The 19,449-nt window shown below is 31.7% G+C and overlaps 3 protein-coding genes across 6 annotated transcripts; 2 read left to right on the top strand and 1 right to left on the bottom strand.

Moving 5' to 3' along the window:
• Positions 1 to 9,235: 9,235 nt before the first annotated feature.
• LOC120156926 (probable protein phosphatase 2C 22) lies at positions 9,236 to 12,251 on the top strand. 3 transcript variants are annotated; one of them, XM_039168193.1, is made up of 4 exons: positions 9,236 to 9,589; positions 10,042 to 10,242; positions 10,589 to 10,800; positions 11,587 to 12,251. In XM_039168193.1, exons 2-4 carry the CDS (start codon positions 10,156 to 10,158, stop codon positions 12,149 to 12,151), a joined length of 864 nt encoding a protein of 287 aa, XP_039024124.1. In that variant the 5' UTR covers positions 9,236 to 9,589; positions 10,042 to 10,155; the 3' UTR covers positions 12,152 to 12,251. The 3 variants fall into 3 exon arrangements, with proteins under 3 accessions (XP_039024124.1, XP_039024123.1, XP_039024122.1); XM_039168192.1 differs by having other exon boundaries at positions 10,036 to 10,242; positions 11,587 to 12,250; XM_039168191.1 differs by having other exon boundaries at positions 10,033 to 10,242; positions 11,587 to 12,250.
• A 2,525-nt stretch (positions 12,252 to 14,776) lies between these two features.
• Positions 14,777 to 17,249, top strand: LOC120157107 (glucan endo-1,3-beta-glucosidase-like). 2 transcript variants are annotated; one of them, XM_039168356.1, is made up of 5 exons: positions 14,777 to 14,886; positions 14,960 to 15,445; positions 16,129 to 16,713; positions 16,816 to 17,083; positions 17,172 to 17,247. In XM_039168356.1, the coding sequence occupies exons 2-5, from the start codon at positions 15,005 to 15,007 to the stop codon at positions 17,195 to 17,197; spliced, it is 1,320 nt and encodes a 439-aa protein (XP_039024287.1). In that variant the 5' UTR covers positions 14,777 to 14,886; positions 14,960 to 15,004; the 3' UTR covers positions 17,198 to 17,247. The 2 variants fall into 2 exon arrangements, with proteins under 2 accessions (XP_039024287.1, XP_039024288.1); XM_039168357.1 differs by having other exon boundaries at positions 14,784 to 14,886; positions 14,975 to 15,445; positions 17,172 to 17,249.
• Positions 17,250 to 18,900: 1,651 nt separating this feature from the next.
• LOC120157261 (EG45-like domain containing protein) lies at positions 18,901 to 19,449 on the bottom strand. Its single transcript, XM_039168454.1, has 2 exons — positions 19,335 to 19,449; positions 18,901 to 19,241 (listed from the first exon to the last, which is right to left on the bottom strand). Exons 1-2 carry the CDS (start codon positions 19,447 to 19,449, stop codon positions 18,901 to 18,903), a joined length of 456 nt encoding a protein of 151 aa, XP_039024385.1.

Here is a 19,449-nt window from a genome sequence, read left to right as displayed (position 1 = left end):
CGACTCACGCGTTTCAAAGCCCAGCGAACGATTGTAAAATCAGCCTATAATCTACTTTTGAAATTATGCATATAATTTTAATCATACATCAAAAAGTTTGGCGTAAAATCGATTATCATTATCACTAGTTATTATACATAAAAAGAAGAATTTAATTAGGTTTATTCTCAGGTATGTATGTTACGATATTGGATTTTTTTAAGTGATTTTGGTGATTAAAGAAAATGTTAGTTTTTTAAAATTTTTAGATTCGAGTAACTATATTTATGGATTATATATATTTTGTCAGCAATTAACAAAAATTATAATTAAATATTATTTTTTATCACCTTAAACCATTCTTTAAATTATATATTACATCATTAAACAATAAAATTTAGTTATTTGGAGACATAAAAATATGTTATATTAAATTAGTCACCAAATAAACTATTAAATGAGTTCCATAGGAAATTTTCCCTATTATCTACCAAGCAGTGGCGGAACCTCCTAGGGACGGAAGGGGATATGACCCATCATAACTTTTATTGTTTAATTGTATTTTAAGACCTTAAAAGTTTTGTAACCATTAAAATTAAGTCATGACCCTCTTAATTTTTTTTGTTTAATTGTTTTTTTAATGACATTATCAGTTTTAAAATTAAATAAAATTAAGTCTTGACTCTAACTTTTTTTTGAATTACTTTATAGGATATGACAATTTTGAAATTAGTGAAATTAAACCCTAATCCTCTTTTTTATGGTTTAATTACCTTTTAAAACCTTATTAGTTTCAAAGATAGGTAACTTAGCCCCTCCCATAATTTCATTCTAGTTCCGACCTTGCTAACAAGGTGAAGAACATGCATAGTGGCTTCGTGGATGGTGAGTGAGGATGCGTGAATAACCTAGCTACTTGACATTGCTCCTTTATCATTTAATATCCCAAACCCTTCTTGGTTATAATAATGCATGGCTGAATTAAACATGAGAATGAAATCATAATAGTATTTGATTTTGTTGTCTTCTTCTTTTACTGTAAATAATTTTCAAATACAATAACGCTAGATATTTAATAAAAGTATTTTTATCTTATACAATATAATTAATTTAATTTATATTTAAATATAAATTAAACGAATAAACAATAAACAATTATACTAAAAGAATAAAATATATGTATGGAAGAAACTATATAGCATGAAGTTGTCGAAAGCTAAAGAGACAAATAAGAGACAATGGAAGATTTCGAAACAAATAATGTGTGTTTAATAATATATTCATATTTTTATTATATTCAAATATCAATAATCCATGTTATATAAATTGTTTGTGTTACATTTTAGACTTAATATAAAAATAAGAGTTCAAACATTACATATTTTTCCATTTACGTGTCTATTTTTTTTTTCAATTCAAGTGCCTAATGTTTACAATATTATCATTTAGTTGTCTACACTGTAACGACCGTTAAAAATAAGTCAATCAAACAACATTTGACACATGAAATATATTTTTATTATTTTTTCATAATTTTCAAAAATAAAATTCATAAATTTTCAAAAAGCCTCGACTTTTCCTATTTTTCATAAAAAGATTTCAATTTCAAAGCTGATCACTGCCACCGTCGACGATCATCGACGCACCCGTCGACCAACAACCCACCAACCACCCGCTGACCACTCACCCGCCTATTGAGATGGATGAGTATTGAAATTTAGTGATTTAGTTTTAAAAAATTTGTGGGTTTGAAGTCACGATTGACGGCCAGCGAATGAGGTGCATGCTTTAGGATTAAAGATTTTGAGATTTTTTTCTCGATATTTTAGAATTAATTTTGATTTTTTTTTTTGAAAATGAATAATAATGTTAAGTTTTTTAAGAATAAAACTTTAAAAAATTATAAAGTTGACATGTATCACATTCTAAGTAATAGACGAAATTTTCTAATGTTTGTTATAGTCGATGATACCTAAATGATAATATTGAAAATTTTATACATTTATAAAAAAAAATAGACACTTAAATAAAAAAAAATAGACACTTAAATAAAAAAAATATATATAATTTAAACCCTCTATATTTTATGTTATTTTTTTCCTAATACGTGGGTATATTTTAACTATTCTTCTACGTTATTATATATTAGTAATCTGGTGGGTGTAGAAATGAATATGGAACAACATCAATGAATGATGTTTGGATACGAAGTGATCTAAAGGAGCTTTGCTAAGATATTGAAGAGATATATATACACACACACACAGAGTTGGAGGCCACGTTACTGCTGTGCTATTTACCGTATACGGCTTTGATCCTCAATGACCTTTTATTTCCACAGCTAGCTATAAAAAAAGAGTAATGTCTAAATCAATTATGAAGGCAATATGACTTGACTACATGTCATAACTTTAATGAGCCAAAAATGATTTTATATATCATGTTAGTGGTTAAAAACATTAAATATGGTTAACAAAAAATTAGCTGATCATTATTTTCATATCTAATAGGGTAAGGGGAGGTAGGATAGTAGACTGCCCCCAACACCAAATTGAGAGCAGCTTCCGTAGAGACCTCCAAATTATGAAATGCCCTCCGTGAGACTCGATTCCACGACCCTAAGGTTAAGAGCCTTGTGCTCTACCAACTGAGCTGGGTGGTCATTAAAAAATAAGGTTAAATAAGGTTAGTTTATTGTTAATTCATATATTAAAAAAATTAATTAAAAATAAATAAACAATTTTAAAACTAAAAATAATTTAACATTTGTAAAGTATAATTCAAAATTCGAGATTTAAACATTATCAATGAAACTTAACAAACGACTAAATTTAAATCACACTTACATAAATTAAGAAGTATTTCCAGACTTAATGTGAAACTCCAATTGTAAACTAACTCTAAATGTATAAATGGAAAATGAACCTTTTATTTTTATTTAAATTTTAAGGTTTACAATTAAAATGTTTGATAATATATATTTAACTATCATAGGTCTGGGTTGAATATAGGTGTTTAAGGTATCATCAAACCGTATGAACACCTTTAAATTATATATTTTTTTGATTATTTAACTTTTAGATTGAGTTGGTCTGCCTTCTTCCCTTATTTCTTTTTCATAGAAGCCGAGTTGTTGTGTTGCATGCCTAAAATCAAATATTGGACCGACCTAAACCTAGCACAATCCACTCAATAGCGCCCGTACTTTCCCCCCTTTCTTTTCGTTTTACATATATGTATTAAGTATTAACTTGAATTGTGTGTCACGCATCGGATCTTCAAGCAAATAAGCAAAGATCAGTTTCCTTGAAGAAAGAAGCTATCATTCGAGCATTGATTCGACCAGTATACTATATAAGAATGTGTGTAGTTTCCTTACAAATTTTCTCTATGACCACAAATTCTCCTTACATGGGTTGGCAAATTCGCAATGACGTTCGGTGAAATTTCTTATTCGAATCGAAGAAAATATGTTTATACGGACAAATGAACCAATAAAATAGGGAAAACGCACGTACGATTTCTCCTTGGTGCATAGAACACAGAATACGATTACGTCATGAGACAGTTCCTCTCCGGGATGTCTATGGTGATGTCATGTGACATAAACCCACGTCACTACTGCCAGTCACGCTGTACAACTGTCTTTCAGCTTCCGTCAGCCAATGAAATGTGGAGGTGTGGCTTACGAGCGTGAAATGACTGTATAAACCTGAGACGTTTTCACTGTGATTGGCATTGCCCGTATTATTGTAAAACCGGGAAACACGTTTTGACGCCCTTGAAATGATGGCCACGAGGATTAGGACACTTTGATTTGACGTTGGAGGACATTTTTTGGTATTCAAAAGGTCAGACACGTGTCGACCTTACCGTTTCCGTTAGTTCTTTCCCCGTTTGGAAAAAAAATTGATTGCAGGTTTTTAACAGCATAGGATTTGGTGTTTATGATTTGAAGAGAGTCGTAGGATTAAAAGATTGAGTGACATCACACAACACCCAAGTTAATATGACGGTTGTGGATAGACGCAAGATGACGGTGAAGTACCATTTGATTAGTTTTTCTTTCCTCATTGCTGACGATTAGCATCGGGCTTTGTTAATTACACATTTTTTTTTTGAAAACAAGTACTGATCTGAAATTAGTTAAAGAAATAGCTTTTTTTTTACTCAACTATATATCTTTTAACACATTTTTAATATTGTTTTTCAATCTATTTTTTTTGTCGCGACGGACAAAAACGTACATTATTGAATGCTCCTTTAAAAGCATGTTCTGTAATACGTATATTTTGTCTATGTTACGGCAACACGAATACATATTAAATTAAATCAAATCAAATGAAAATTAATATAAAAATATGAAAAAAAACATATATATTTTGTTCAAATAGAACAATTGCAAGTGTCACACGTCGAAAACATATAATAACACGAGTAGAAACAAGCGACAACACACATGTATTAATCTTATGTTTAATCATTTTGTAAACATATGTTTAGAATGTTATATTTAAATATTTAAAAACTCAAATATTTAAATAATGTAATATTTAAAGACCCCGATAAACTTCTTAAATCTTCCATTATTTATATATGTGAACTTTCAAGTGTTTAGATATTGCATTTTAAACATACTTGGAATTGGACATAGGGCTAATACACGTGTAACGTTGCTGCCCGACCCTTGCTCATGTAGTTACGTGTCTTCGACATGCATAGTGTGTTTTTGTTTGTTTTCGATAAAATTTATATATATATTCATATTTTTGTCCTTTTTATTTATTTTTTACACTTCAATCCAACCCGATCAACTTTACATATATCAATAAAACGCGTTTCCTAACAAAAGTGTCTTCTACCACATCAATAGAAAATGGTTTGTACGATCGCATCTTCCGCCACATCAATAGAAAATATTTCCTACAAAACATAACTTTACTTGCATGATAAAAAAAGGGCGCTAGATTGAGAAATAAAGGCCCACTTTAGAATTGTAAAATCCAAATGGCAAAGTTCATATGGGGTTGGATTGATGCTAATGGTTCTCCAAAAAACAAATTAATTTTAGAATATTAACAATAACAAAAGCACAATTCTCAGAGATGGAATCTAATTCCAGCCCTTTGTTAAAGAGGAGAAAGATTCCAGTTTTGTCCCGAAAGCAAACACAGGAAACTGAGAGATTAAAGTCTTTGCTGCTTTGTGTTTCCCTGCAATCTTACAATCAAGTGTTGCCAGTGCTCTTTAGCTTCTTGTAAAAAAAATAACAAAGAAAAATCATTTCTTGATAAGATCTCATCTCAAATTAAGGAGAACAGTTATACAGGGGTAAATGCATAATTATAATGTAGAAGTACATATTTGTTAAGAAAATGATAAAAGAAAAATCTCACGTACCAAAGTTATGTCACAGTTGCATGCATGTAATAATCGCCTTGAGTAAGGGAAAACCTTGAGAATGTCGAGTGAAGGCAGCTGTCCAGAAAAAAGTAGGCGTTTCCCGCCAGGATAAAGTAAGACTTGACAGCGTCCCCGAGCTTCTCTGTCTATTCCTTGTTCACGTAGCATTAAACTGCGGTTACAGTTATGATTGTGGTATCGTAGTTACGAATGTTACTATGTGTTTAATTTTTTAAATGTAATTATGATTTTATATTATGAATGTGATTTATGATGTTACGATGACCTTAAATCGTTACACTATATTACAACCGTAATTTAATATTATGCTTACTTAGTAAAATGCATCTACGGTTCATTTTTAAGATAACATTAGAACTGAAATAGTCAAGCTCTTGGTTTTCCATTCCAATCTACTTAAGTACACAATGAAATAAATAAAAAAAGAGAGTAAACTACTCCAATTATCATCTAACTACAGGGTAGTGTTGATCACAATTTTTTTTAGTTTTGTCAATATGATCATATAACTATTCAAGTGTAACGGAAGAGTGATATGGTAGTTAACAAAATTTTATATAATTACACATTTGATCTTTAATATTTGTACATTCAATTTAACTGTACTTTCACGGTCTAATTGGAAATAACATGGCATTGTTGAAGATTTAACTTGGATCTCTAGGTTGAATGTGGGGCACCCAAACCTTTATCCAAATGTTTCATTTGTTTTAAAAATTATAACCAACTCTATTAGGTTTATAATATTGTTAAAGATAGAAAAATTAAAATAAAATTATTGAAATGAGATTTCAAACTTAAGTCAATTATAAAATATAAGAAAATCTAAATTAGTTAAACAAGTATAATATTATTTTATAATTAAATAAATCATATATATTTTAAACCGTGTTTAATGTAAGTTTTAAAATAAAAAAAATTAATATTTTTATACCTTTAATTTTTTTAATTATAAAAATAAATATAAGAGAACTTAAAATAGTTAAAAATATAATAATATTTTATAATTAAATAGATATTTATATTTTAAACCGTATTTAGTGGAAGAAATAAAATTAAAATAAATGTAATATTTTTTATCTTTAATTTTTTAAATATAAAAGATATTAGATTTAATTTAAAAATATTAAAATATTAAACTTTTTCTTAATTTTAAATCTTGCATTAAATATGGTTTAATATATATATACAATATTTAATTATAAAAAATTATATTTGTTTAATCAATATAGGTGCTCTTATATTTTATAACTGACCTAGATTCGAAACCTCATTTGGGGTGTTTTATCTTAATTTTTTCTATCTTTAATAATATTATGAGCTAAATAAAAATTGTTGTAATTATTTAACCAAATGAAGCATTTGGTTTAGTGGTTAATTTATTAAATTAAATTAAGGATTAATTTATTATATTAAATTAAAATTAAGATCAAATTAATTGAACATATAAGTATTAAGAAATAAATGTGAAATTATATAAAATTTTGTTAACTGCCGCGTCACTAATAGAGGGTGACTTGATTGCTACAACTTAAATAGTTATGTGATGATTTTGTTAAAATTTAAAATTTATGGTTATATCAAAACCACCTCCATAATTAGATGGTCATTTGAGTAGTTTAGCCAAAAATAAATCAAATCCTAATCGGAGATATCACTGGAAAACCCTAGCATTTAGAGCACTGATGACCAGGTACGGGTGTCTGACACGGTGGAATAATAACAGAGACGCGGAGAAACGAAACAAAAGAACACGCATCACTGGAACCGTAATAATGACTGCACTAGCCGAAGCAGTAGAAGAAGAAGGAAATGATGACTTGGGCTGGTCAACCTTATGTTGAATCAGACTTGTAATATCGGCCCAATAACAAAAGACTTTGATTTCAAGATTAATTCATTTTTATCCAAATAAACTATGGTAAAATATGTTAAGTTAATAACTGTTTAAAATATCATATAAAATTAAATTTTAAATTAAAAATTAACTGTAGACAGAACGATGCAAATTTAGAGACCATATATATATATATATTGTTAAAAAAATTTGACAACATACATGTGGTAACACATGCAGATCAAGCTGGAACTCTTGCATTTTTCATTTGCAAGTATCTCAATCTCGAAGAAAATTGATGATATTAATAGAACTTGAATTATGGTTAATCTCGAGTCGGTCCGGATTAGCTAATGCATAATCTTTGAACCAGGAGGACAATAATATATATATATATATATATATATATGTATATTGTTAGATTTTTTTAGATATAACAAGAAAATCTTTTTTTCTGATATATTTAATGTAAGAGTTATCTAACCAATATATCTGAAATTAATTGAAACATAATTAAATAATTTTAAATTAATAATTTTATTAAAAATATTTAAATTTATATAAAGAGTCTATAAAATAATAATAATAATAATAAATTGATTCTATAAATTAAATATTTTTTAAATTACTGAAACACACAGATTGATCGAGAATAAAAAGAATAATATAAGCAACGATAAAAGTCTAATAAGTCAACTCAAATAAATGATAGGATATAAATGCATGCATACAACATAATTACTAGCAGTGAAGAATGATATTGTTACCATTAAATAATACATACAATAATTATGATTTATGAAGAATGATATTGTTACAATTAAATAAGACATACAAATAATAATGATTTATTGACAAACGGTGATAATTTAATTCTATTTATTTTGTACGATTACAAATATCTATTAATATATTACTGAGAGATTAATAAAGATAGATTGTTAACATAATAAATATAAACACTCTTTAATTATAAAGATAAGTCATTAGCCAATGAGTGTTGAGACAAGTGGTTGAGATTTAGGAATTTCAACTTGTAAGGTCAAATTCGAATACTACTACCGCCACTCTTGATGGATAATCTGTAAAGTCTTATGTAAATCCTAATTGGATCTTAGGTATACCCTGACCTTATATTGGAGGAGTCACCCCTGATCTAAACTTTTGTGTATCAAAAATAAATAAATAAATAATTAAAAAAAAGTCATTAAAATTAATCCTAAAAAAGTATTACAAAGATAAACAAAAAAAAGTGTATTATAAGAACAGAACAAAAAATCATCCACAATTTTATGTCAAGAAAATTAAATAAATACAAAAATAACACTCAAATTATAAGAAAAGATAAAAATAAAATAAAAATGAATTATTGACAATTAACAAAACTAATATTTGTCAACATTTCAAAAGTGGAAAACGACATAAAAGATAGAGAAATAATTAAATAATTATTTTTCGTAATAATATATTGCAGGCTGTATTTGGAATTAATTGGAATATTTAGAATTCATGAGATGTTTTATAATTAAATAATTAGTTATTATTTTATAAACATCTCAAATTTCTATATTTGTTCTATTATCTACAAAAAAATCATTATTTGAGCTTAGACCATTGAGATGAAATAGATGATTTTAGTCATTAAAATTACTTAATGAATTCAGATAATTAATCAATTATATAAACAACATGATGTAAAATCTAGTGGCTGCTATTAATGGGCAAAGTTATAAAATTTCCTCTCATGGAAAAGGGAGGAAATATAAAAATCGATACTTGCAAATCCGAATCACAAAATCGCTAAACCTACATTGTTTAGGAGGTCCCACCGCTTGGCTGTAAGAACCGACCATCCAGCTGGAAAGGAGTCCCCTATTGATGCTCTCGGCCGATTCGCCCAAAGCTTCTCTCTTTGTCTGTGTGCATAGGGGGAAAAAGAATCGTATAATTTTGTTTTCATCCCTTCTCTAAACCTTACAATTGAAAAACTTTAAATCTCGAGAAATCGATTGTTATTTATTTTTTCGTAATTGGGATTTGGGGGCGAACTAAACACTCATTGACGGGATTCACCTACTTGTTATTGCATTGGCTTGGTTGTTTTAAGAAATTTGAGCAGAGTTGACTTGGGATCGAAGTAAGGTTGAAAGATTTTGTTTGAAGTTATTCTGTGTTGAATTTGGAGAATGTGATGATGGAGGAAACATCGGATTTGGTCGTCTAGATAATGCGAGCACGAGCGAGGGTAAGCCACCGCATCCTCGTACGCCGTCGTATGGGCTGCAATGTCCTAACAGTGATGCCGTTTTGAAGCCTTGTAAGAAGTCCCTCGTTCGACACCCCTCTCTTGTGAGTTTTCCTTTCTCCTATTTATTTTTATGTTGGTAGCCTGGTAGGCGACATTTTAATCGGCGGTGATTTTACCTGTGAAGGAGTTTGTGCACTCTGTTAAAGTACCGGATTTTATGTTTATTTAATTTGGTTTACTTGTAGTATTGCATAGAATGACCATATAGGTGATTCTCCAAGGTGTCCCTCTTGAATAGAAATAAATGGAAGGGCCTTTCATTGGAAGCAAAAATGGTAGATTGTTAATAATTTTGAGATTTCTCCGTGCTTGGCAATTTTCTTTCTTATTTTCTTTCTTTCTTAATAATATTGCCTTGTAGGGATCATATTTGCTGCGAGTTGTTTTTAGAATTCTAGAAGTTTGTTACTTTATTTTCGTCTGATGAAATGTCTACACGTGTTTTCTTTTATGAAGATTGGATTTTTTTTGGTTCTAATTTTAGCAGGCGAAGTCAAAAGCATTGGATATTGCTGTTGGAAATGGACATGTGGTGGAAAACCATAGTGCTGAGTTCATCCCTGTTGTCCGTTCTGGAGCATGGGCCGACATAGGGTTTAGAACAAGCATGGAAGATGTATATCTGTGTGTTGATGATTTTATGCATGATTACGGTCTCAAGAATTTCGCTGATGGGCCCCGTGCCTTTTATGGGGTATATACCTTTAGTCCTCTTGTGTGTTTGTTTTGTTTTCCTCTTCTAGTACTTTTTCTAATCAGTAGTTTTGAACTATGATGTTCTTTTAGATCTTAACTGTTACTTCATTCACGAAGCATTTAAAGCTACTTTTCTATTAGTTTCTCAGAAGGTTGGTGCTTCCTTACATGACCTTACCTGCGGAAGAAAGAAAAATACCCGGGCGATGACCTAGGATTGTATAAAGTTATTTAAACCATAGGGATATGACCAATTTTGATTGGAACGGATGATAGATTTCTTGCATATGTTTATGATTTGGTAGAAGATTAACGTTCCCATTTTCAACTTATTTGGTGGCCAGGTGTTCGATGGACATGGTGGGAAGCATGCTGCTGATTTTGCTTGCTATCATTTGCCAAGGTTCATTGTTGAGGATGAAGACTTTCCTGAAGAGGTTGAGCGGGTTGTTGCTTCAGCATTTCTTCAAACTGATACTGCTTTTGCAGAAGCTTGTTCATTGGATTCAGACCTTGCTTCTGGTGCCACTGCTTTGGTAGCTCTTGTTTTTGGGAGGTTAGAATTTTATGCTAATTGAAAGTATTTTTGTTTGATTTATTCTTTTATTTAGCTTGATTTGTAATGCAATAGCTTCCCATCATACCTTCATTCTGTAAGCATTGTCAAATAATTACATGGTTTGCTGATGCGTCTTAACTGATAAAACTATGGATGGCAGTCCAAGCCATATTGGTGACCTGATCTATTGCATGGACTTGTTTTCTTGAACAGACTAATTACTACAAGAAACTCTCTTTTGTTGGCTAATTTTCCTTACTTCTTTTCCCCTCATCTGTTTTCCGGCGATAAAAATGATGTCTATTTGGTCATGCAGTAAACTATTTTAGTATTCAAATGAAGCCAACAACCATGGTTTCAGTTGAAGGTTGCATGTTGTATTCTGAGTTACTTTTTCCATATTTTTTGCACTTGTTTTTTTATTAGAGTGACAATTAAGATACCGATGAGCTTAAAGTAATAAAACTAGTGCATTGTTTCTGTGATGATCTATAGTGTTTAGTGCGCTTCAGAATTTGTTGGCTAAGATTATTGTGTTCATATGACTCTGCTTAAACAATAAGAAAAAGAGCGCTTTAAATTCTGTTGCAAGACATTGCTTATTAATCTAGGTAGATTAAAGATAAAGTGGATATGAATTTATTTTATTTGTTATTTTTTGTTTTGTTTTTGATCCTTTCTCCCGTGGTATAAGTCTTTTGTCAGAGTTTAATTTTATCATCCAGGTTAACTAATGATGATATGATCTCGACAGTTTGTTCTTGATTTACTTTCCGATTGCAGAATGTTGGTTGTGGCAAATGCTGGAGATTGTCGAGCAGTTTTATGTCGTCGTGGCAAAGCAATTGAAATGTCAAGAGATCACAAGCCCATGTGCAGTAGGGAGAGAAGGCGTATTGAGGCATCTGGAGGTTCTGTTTATGATGGTTACCTTAATGGGCAACTTAATGTGACTCGTGCATTAGGGGATTGGCACATGGAAGGAATGAAAGGTGCAGATGGTGGACCACTAAGTGCAGAGCCTGAGCTTATGACTGCAGATCTAACCGAGGAGGATGAATTTCTGATCATAGGATGTGATGGGGTTTGGGATGTTTTCCGGAGCCAAAATGCAGTCGATTTTGCTAGGAGGAGGCTTCAGCAGCATAATGATCCTGGCATGTGCAGTAAGGATCTGGTGAATGAAGCTTTGAAGAGGAAAAGTGGGGATAACTTGACTGTAGTTGTGGTATGCTTTCAATCCAATCCACCCCCGAACTTGGTCGTCTCTCGTGCAAGAGTGCGGAGGAGCTTTTCTGCTGAGGGCTTAATGGAGTTGCAAAGCTTCTTGGATAGTGTGGCAAACTAAGATGGTGGCTCTATGTTCCATAGCACTTTTAGGTACGGAGAGATGTGAGTTTCAATTCAACTGTAACATACGCGGCGGCGACTCGTTCCATTTAAAACTATGATTTCCTAACAAGGACCTTAAATTAATTTGTCTTCATTTTGACCATTGTTTAGGCACTTACTAAACGGGAATTATTTTTTTCTAGAATGCAGGTCTTTAGGTGCAAATCGATGGTTCATTAAGTCATAATTTTGTTTAATTCAATAAATTTAATTTTCTAATCATATGGTGACATGTGTTACTGTTTTATTGTAGAGTTTTTTTTATAATTTTAATTTATTTAATATAATATTTTTTATCCAATCAGATAATAACACGTATGATAATTTAATAAAGAAAAAATAAATTACAAATATCCAGGTATTTGGGGAGAATATAGGGAGAATCAAACCTGCAACTTGGGGCCCGGAGGAAGTCGAGCGGTCAATTACCGCCGAGCTAGACCCTTGTGATCTAGTTTATGCAATTATGTATATAACCTATATTCAGGTTACAAAGCAAAATTTGTTCATTGGTTCAAATATGGATAAATTTTATATATACTTTAAATTTAAGTTAGCACAATATTACAAATAAAATAAATTGAAGATTTTTAATATTAAATTTAATATTTTATCTTTATACGAAATACATATCAATTTATCATAAATTTTAGGGTTCGATTATTAATCTTGGTGAATGCAAAATTATTCGAATAGAATGTACGAACAATAATATTTAAAGGGAAAAAATACGTTTTATATCCATTTCTTTGATTCAAAAGTAAACGTTAAAATTTTTAACTTGTGTATTTGAATATTATTTTTTGGAGTCTAAATTATATTTATAACATTTATTTGTTTATCATATGTTGTGCTTATTTTATGATTTATAAATTTATAACTATGAGATAAAAAACGCGCTTGAAAAATATTTTTCGACTCAAATGTAAAAGTTAAAATCATTTAATTATAATCATAGAAAAAATATTAAATTTAATTTAAAAAAAAAAAAAAAAATTTGAACCAACGAATAAATTTTGCTTTGTAACTTCAATATGGGCTTTATACGTGATTTTATAAACCAAATCACTAAAGGCATTTGAGCGTTTAGCTTCCTTCCAACCTCCGGGTTGTAGGTTTGATTCCCCCTCCTTAATTCTTTGAAACTTGTTTTTCTTTTACTAGATTGTGATATGTGTTACAAGTTGGTTGGACGAAAATATATTAATAAATTAAAATTTAAAAAAATTCCAATAAAATGGTGACACATGTCGATTAAATAATTAAATTTATTAAATTAAATTAATTAAATTAAATTAAAATTAAGACTAAATTGATAAAAATATAAATATTAAAGACTAAATATATAATTATATCATTTTAATTACCTGTCACGTCACCTCATCCGTAAATATTAACAGTTAGGTGTTTAATTGAATGTATTTGAATAGTTAGGTGGTCAATGATATAATTTACCCATCTATATTTAAAAACATAAGTATGATAAATATAGAATGATTATTTTATCTATTAAACAAATATTTGGTCAGTATTATGATGGGCAGTGGAAGAGAACAAATGAGTTGTGCACAGTGTACTAATATCCAGCGTTGTTTCAGTTCACCGCCCTTTGCAGAACGGACAATAACACACTGCTTCCCCGAGTTCGCCTTTGCTTTTTCTTTTTGTGTTGTATTCTCAACGTGAATAAAGGAGCGATACAGTTGTTTCAAATTAAAGGTAACCTTTATCTCAATTAATACAAGATTAAAAATTTTTTTTATTTTTAAATAAAAACAAACACCACCTTTATCTCTCACTTCTCTTCTTCACTTTGTTCGAAGATTAAAAGCGTAACCTTTCCATTTCCTCCTCCTTATTCTTCATCCAGATCAAGATTAAGCCATTTCCTTTCACTTCTCTCGCTATCAGATCCATTTCTCACTTTGCTTTTGCCATTTTCTGCAGCACCTGCTTCTTGTAAGTTACTCACAGCTTTCGTCCATTTTTTCTTTTAAGGAAAAACACTAGATTCACTCCATCACAGTGATTACTGTATACGATTTTAGTGTAATTTTAATAAGTTTAATCCCTTCGTTCCTCTTTATTTGTTTTCCCTTTGTTAGTTTGCTTGATTTGCTGCCTGCTTCTTCGCTTCATTCTTCTTTTCACTGGGTTTCTGTTTTGGGAAGTACTAATCTGTTCTACGTTTAGCTAATAACTCTAAGATTTATTCCTTCTTTTATTTCTTTCACTTGCTTCGAGTACGTGGGATCTCTAGTTTGTTTTAGACGAGTTGATTTAGCTGTTGAGCTAGTTATACGGTTCGCACACCTAAGTTTGATTATGACATTCTAATTAAGTTTAGTTGTTAAGTTTATTTGAGAGATCTGTGCTCTAACATAACGTGTATGAATAATTTCAAAGCACCGGCATTGCATATGCATCTTTCCCTTAGAACACGAATGGTTGCTATGTTTATCATATTCTTAAACTATATTGCAATTTGTTTCTAGTATGCGGGGGAGTTACAAGTCGAGGGTCTTTTCTCAACAGGTTGCAATTTGAGATCAAATTCCGACGGTCGAGCATATTAACACATAAGTTGGATAACTATAATTTGTTTTACTTAACCGAGATTCTTGCTTTGTGCCGCAAGGGGATCACTTCAAACATCTTAAGAATCTGCTTTTCTTACCAACAAGTCTTCCTAAGAATCTAGCTTCTTATTACTTGGTCAATCCTTAGCTATATATTTGTTGAACGTTAACCGATTTCCCATAAGCTCTCTCTTTTACAATCATCTTTCATTTCAATACCTTCCATAACCATGGCTGCCATATTTCTCCTCGTCGGCATCCTCCTCCAACTCTTCACGACCATCACCGGCATTGGAGTGAACTATGGCATGACTGCAGACAACCTTCCTAGCCCCTCTGTGGTTGCAAACTTCCTTAAAACCCAAACTATTTTCGACAGCGTCAAACTGTTTGACGCTAATCCCGATGTCCTACGAGCTTTTACAAACACTGGTATTTCTGTTTCCGTCACCATTGGCAATGGGGATATCCCTGGTCTCACCAACACCGTCACAGCACGAAGATGGGTTGAGCAACACATAAGCCCGTTTCATCCTCAGACAAAGATCAAATATGTATTTGTTGGTACCGAAGTCTTGTTCTGGAAAAATGATGATTGGACTAATAACCTTGTGCCGGCAATGAGGAGTGTGCATTATGCATTGGTCAAAGCTGGACTTCCAGAAATCAAGGTGAGATGAACGCTTCATTTATATTTTGAAATAGTACGTATCTTTTACATATGTTGTTTTTCTTTTTATTATCTACTCTTCTCTCCTCTATGACAACTAGATTAAAGTCGTTAAATTTCGATGATTGATTATTCCGATGAGCTTAATCCATCTTTGGTCGCACCTTTATTCTACACTTGAGTTCATGTTCAAGCCCATTGGCCATATGTCCGGTTTGTGTGTTAGGGGGCATGTTGGAACTAAAGTATAATATATAGTTGGTCATTTCCTGATAGATTAAGTAATCATTGATGACCAATTTGACCGTTATAATATTTTAAGATTGCATGGAAAATATTCTGCATTTCATGCTTCACGCTTAGATAGTAATGTTTTTTCTTAAATATTTCAGAAAAGATGGGAACAACAAATATTCTTTACTTTTATTCTTTATTTATATGTTAGAGCAATGAAATTTCCTTACTTGCCTTGACCCAATTTGCTATTCAAACTTGAGGGAACACGCGCGCGCACACACACAACCGATGATTGTAAATCGATGATTATAAATCTCAACACTACATTGCTTCTACAAGCAAATCTTTTAATTTCAGTCTTCCCGTTCGATTTCTCTGCTTAGAAGTATAAAGGAATAACTGATTTTACATGAATATGATTCTAATTTCTGTGTTGTATTTGAGTAGGTCACGACCGCTCATGCACTTAACATATTCCGACGGGAAACAATACCAAGTTTGATGCGTTTCATGGTGGGATATGACCAAAGCTTCTTTGCTCCCATTCTCCAATTCCACCAACGGACCAAGTCACCTTTCATGGTCAACCCGTATCCCTACTTCAGTCCTGACTTGTCAAAAAGATTGAACTATGCACTTTTCAAGCCGAACAGTGGAGTCTATGACAAATATACCCGAAAAACATACACTAATATGTTTGATGCTCTCATGGACTCCACTTATACGGCCATGAAAGCCCTTGGCTACGGAAATGTGGAGATTGCCATCGGTGAGACTGGTTGGCCAACACAAGGTGATGCCACCAGCCCTTTTGCCACCTTGGAAAATGCAATTTCTTACAATGGACATGTTGTTAAGGAAATTGTTTTGGGCAAAGGAACACCTTTGATGCCAAACCGCACATTCGAGACATATATGTTTGCATTGTTTAACGAGAACCAAAAGCCGGGTCCACTTGTTGAGAAGTATTGGGGAATGATTAATCCCGACTTGACCCCTATTTATGATGTCGGGGTTCTACGCAACGGGCAGGTAAGCTTATTTTTAACCATAGTTTTTTTTGCTTGATTGTTTCTAATAGGCTTGTGGAAGATGTTTAATGGCTGTGTTTGATTTGTATATCTGATATATAAGTCGACGCCAACACCGACAACTCCAGCACCATCGGGCAAGAACTTCTGTGTTCCGAAAGTTGATGTTAGCAATGCTCAGCTGCAATCAAACCTGGATTATGCATGTGGGCAAGGAGGCGTCGATTGCACACCAATTCAGCCCGGAGGAGCATGTTATGAACCCAACACTCTCCGGTCTCATGCGGCATTCGCGATGAATGCTTACTATCGAACTAAGGGTCTCAGCTGCTATTTTGCCGGCAACGGTCAAATCACAACTGTCGAACCTAGTAAGCCAAATACAATTATTGAATACTTAAACCTTGTATGAATATTTTATATAACTTTGATATTCTTGATTATATGTATCTTGTGTAGGTTATGGCAACTGCCGTTACCTCTGAAAGACAGGAAGCGAAGAATGGGGTTGATGGAATATAGATGAGCAAGTATTCATTGGATGTGATTAGTCTTACTCTTCCATTGTTTAAATTCCGTGCTTATGCAAATGCCTTGATTGTTGGTAAACTAAATGTTTGAATGAACTATGACGTTATATTAAAATGTTGTTGGTACCTTGATTAAATTAAAAGGAAAACAAATCCATGAGCTATCAACTCTTAACATCTGTTGACCACGAGAGGGTTGAATTTTAGATGCAAATTAGATAGAATTTTGAATAATGAAATCGGTGACTTTTGAATTTTTAATTCTGAAGGTAGGTGACACGTGTCAACTCTTCACAACGTGTTTTGTTCTACATTCATACAATCCAATTCTCTTTGATCACCCTGACGACATATCAGAAAAAGGGGGTGTGGATGAAGCGACGGCTTTTTGGAAGCTTCGAAGAGGTCAAGAGGAAAGGAGATTGGTTTTGGTAGGATTAAGACACAATTCATAACCTAAATTAACCTAAACCACGTCCTATCTTTTTTTATTATTACTATGGATTTGGAGCAAAATTTTAAATTTTTATATAATTTAGTTTTTTTTTTGTATTTTCTGTTAAAAATATATTTTTGTCTCTTTAAAATTTTAAAAGTTCATCTCTCCGTTAAATTTTTTTTAATTTAATTTTTTTAAAATTTACCCCTTTTAAAAAAAAATCTTACGTCCGTCCCGGTATTACTCAAAAGATAATTTTATATGTCAACGCACATTAATGCTTTTTGAAGAATATTGCTTTTCCTATCTAATATTGTTCAAACAATCTTTGTGTTCCAAATAATTAAATGTACTTGAAATTCAATACAAATTATGTATGCAAATAATTAAATACAATGATTAGATTGAACAAATATAAATTATGATAATATTTTAAAAATATTAAAATAATAATTATGAAACGGCTGTTATATATATATATATATATACTATTTAACACTGTGATAAAATACTATTTCGGCTAAGCACTACATTACCTCTTTTAATTGCACCGAAAATGATAGATTCGAGAAAAACAAATAGAAGAAAAGTTGGAAATATTGGGATTAATTAAATATTAATAGTAAATTAATAAAATAAAATAAAATAAAATTCATATATAGAATTTACATGAGATAATATTAAAAACATGAAATCTCAAAATTGTCGTAAACTCATCATGAATATTTAAAGTATGGAGCGCAACTAATGGCGCAGGCAGCACAGATTCATATATAATTTAGGGTGTACATTGAAATTCGATTTTTTTTTGCGTTAGTTGTTCATTTTATTGAAGTTGCACATCTTCAAATTTTATTTGTATCCATCTCATATGATTTTTTTATTAATACACATGTATTTACCTTAAAAAATATTTCTAAATTCATACAGAATATCAGTCTTGCCTCCACTTAATTAAATAGAGTAATAATAGTTTTGGTCCTGTCAATTATTTATTTAAGCCCTTCTAAGCAGTAAATTAATCTTTTAAAAAATTATAGAGAAATGATGTCAAATAAATACCATTAGTTCCATCGATATAATTCAAATGATAGTAAGTGAAAACCAAGCCGAAAATGAACCTTTGGACTTTAGTGGATTAATGGTGCTCTCTGGAAACAAAACAAAAATGATCCATGAAACAAGTAGTGGGTAGGTGCGATCGGCAATCTTCAAAACTTCAGACCTTGACACATAAAAGTATAAAGCAATTATTGATAGTAAGGAATTCAATGTCAACGGAATCAGCGGAGGGGTTTGTAATGGCGCCGAATGCAGCAGTGGACAGAATAATTGTAGCACCATTAGTAGAAGGCCTAGATACCGATGTCTCCACTCGATCAACAATGCTATTTTGTATAGTTTGGCTTGGATTGCAAGTTCCAGGGGTAGCCGCACTGATGCACCTTACCAAGAACTGCCGTCCACATGAGGCACCGTTGTCCCATATTCTATCCCCAGCCGCCGCAAATAAGTTGTTCTTCAGATAATGGGAGTCATCGTTCCCGGAGCAGGCGGTGGCTGCACCCAAGACAACAAAAAATCATGTATATGTGCATGTAAACCTTAAACCCTAAATCCAAAACTCTCAACATATGTGTGATGATCGCTTACGAAGATATGGGGGGCTGTAATGGGCAGCGGTGCCAACATCGGCGAAAGAAGGATGGAAGAACGTTGTTACTAACAGGAAGATGGTGAAGAGCCATGGATACTGCTGCCCCAACAT

Source organism: Hibiscus syriacus, unplaced genomic scaffold (genome assembly GCF_006381635.1).
Source record: "Hibiscus syriacus cultivar Baekdansim isolate YM2019G1 unplaced genomic scaffold, ASM638163v2 tig00111238_pilon, whole genome shotgun sequence".
Taxonomy (NCBI): Eukaryota; Viridiplantae; Streptophyta; class Magnoliopsida; order Malvales; family Malvaceae; genus Hibiscus; species Hibiscus syriacus.
This window is presented reverse-complemented; position numbering and strand designations above follow the sequence as displayed.

Bases quoted from the DNA above. Each gene is read 5' to 3' on its own strand.
- LOC120156926 (XM_039168193.1), top strand. From the start codon at position 10,156: ATGGAAGATGTATATCTGTGTGTTGATGATTTTATGCATGATTACGGT. The intron at 10,243-10,588 runs GTATATACCTTT...TTTGGTGGCCAG, and splicing joins GGCCCCGTGCCTTTTATGGG to GTGTTCGATGGACATGGTGG. The intron at 10,801-11,586 runs GTTAGAATTTTA...TTCCGATTGCAG, and splicing joins GTAGCTCTTGTTTTTGGGAG to AATGTTGGTTGTGGCAAATG.
- LOC120157107 (XM_039168357.1), top strand. From the start codon at position 15,005: ATGGCTGCCATATTTCTCCTCGTCGGCATCCTCCTCCAACTCTTCACG. The intron at 15,446-16,128 runs GTGAGATGAACG...GTATTTGAGTAG, and splicing joins CTGGACTTCCAGAAATCAAG to GTCACGACCGCTCATGCACT. The intron at 17,084-17,171 runs GTAAGCCAAATA...TATCTTGTGTAG, and splicing joins AATCACAACTGTCGAACCTA to GTTATGGCAACTGCCGTTAC.
- LOC120157261 (XM_039168454.1), bottom strand. From the start codon at position 19,449: ATGTTGGGGCAGCAGTATCCATGGCTCTTCACCATCTTCCTGTTAGTA. The intron at 19,242-19,334 runs GTAAGCGATCAT...TCTTGGGTGCAG, and splicing joins TTACAGCCCCCCATATCTTC to CCACCGCCTGCTCCGGGAAC.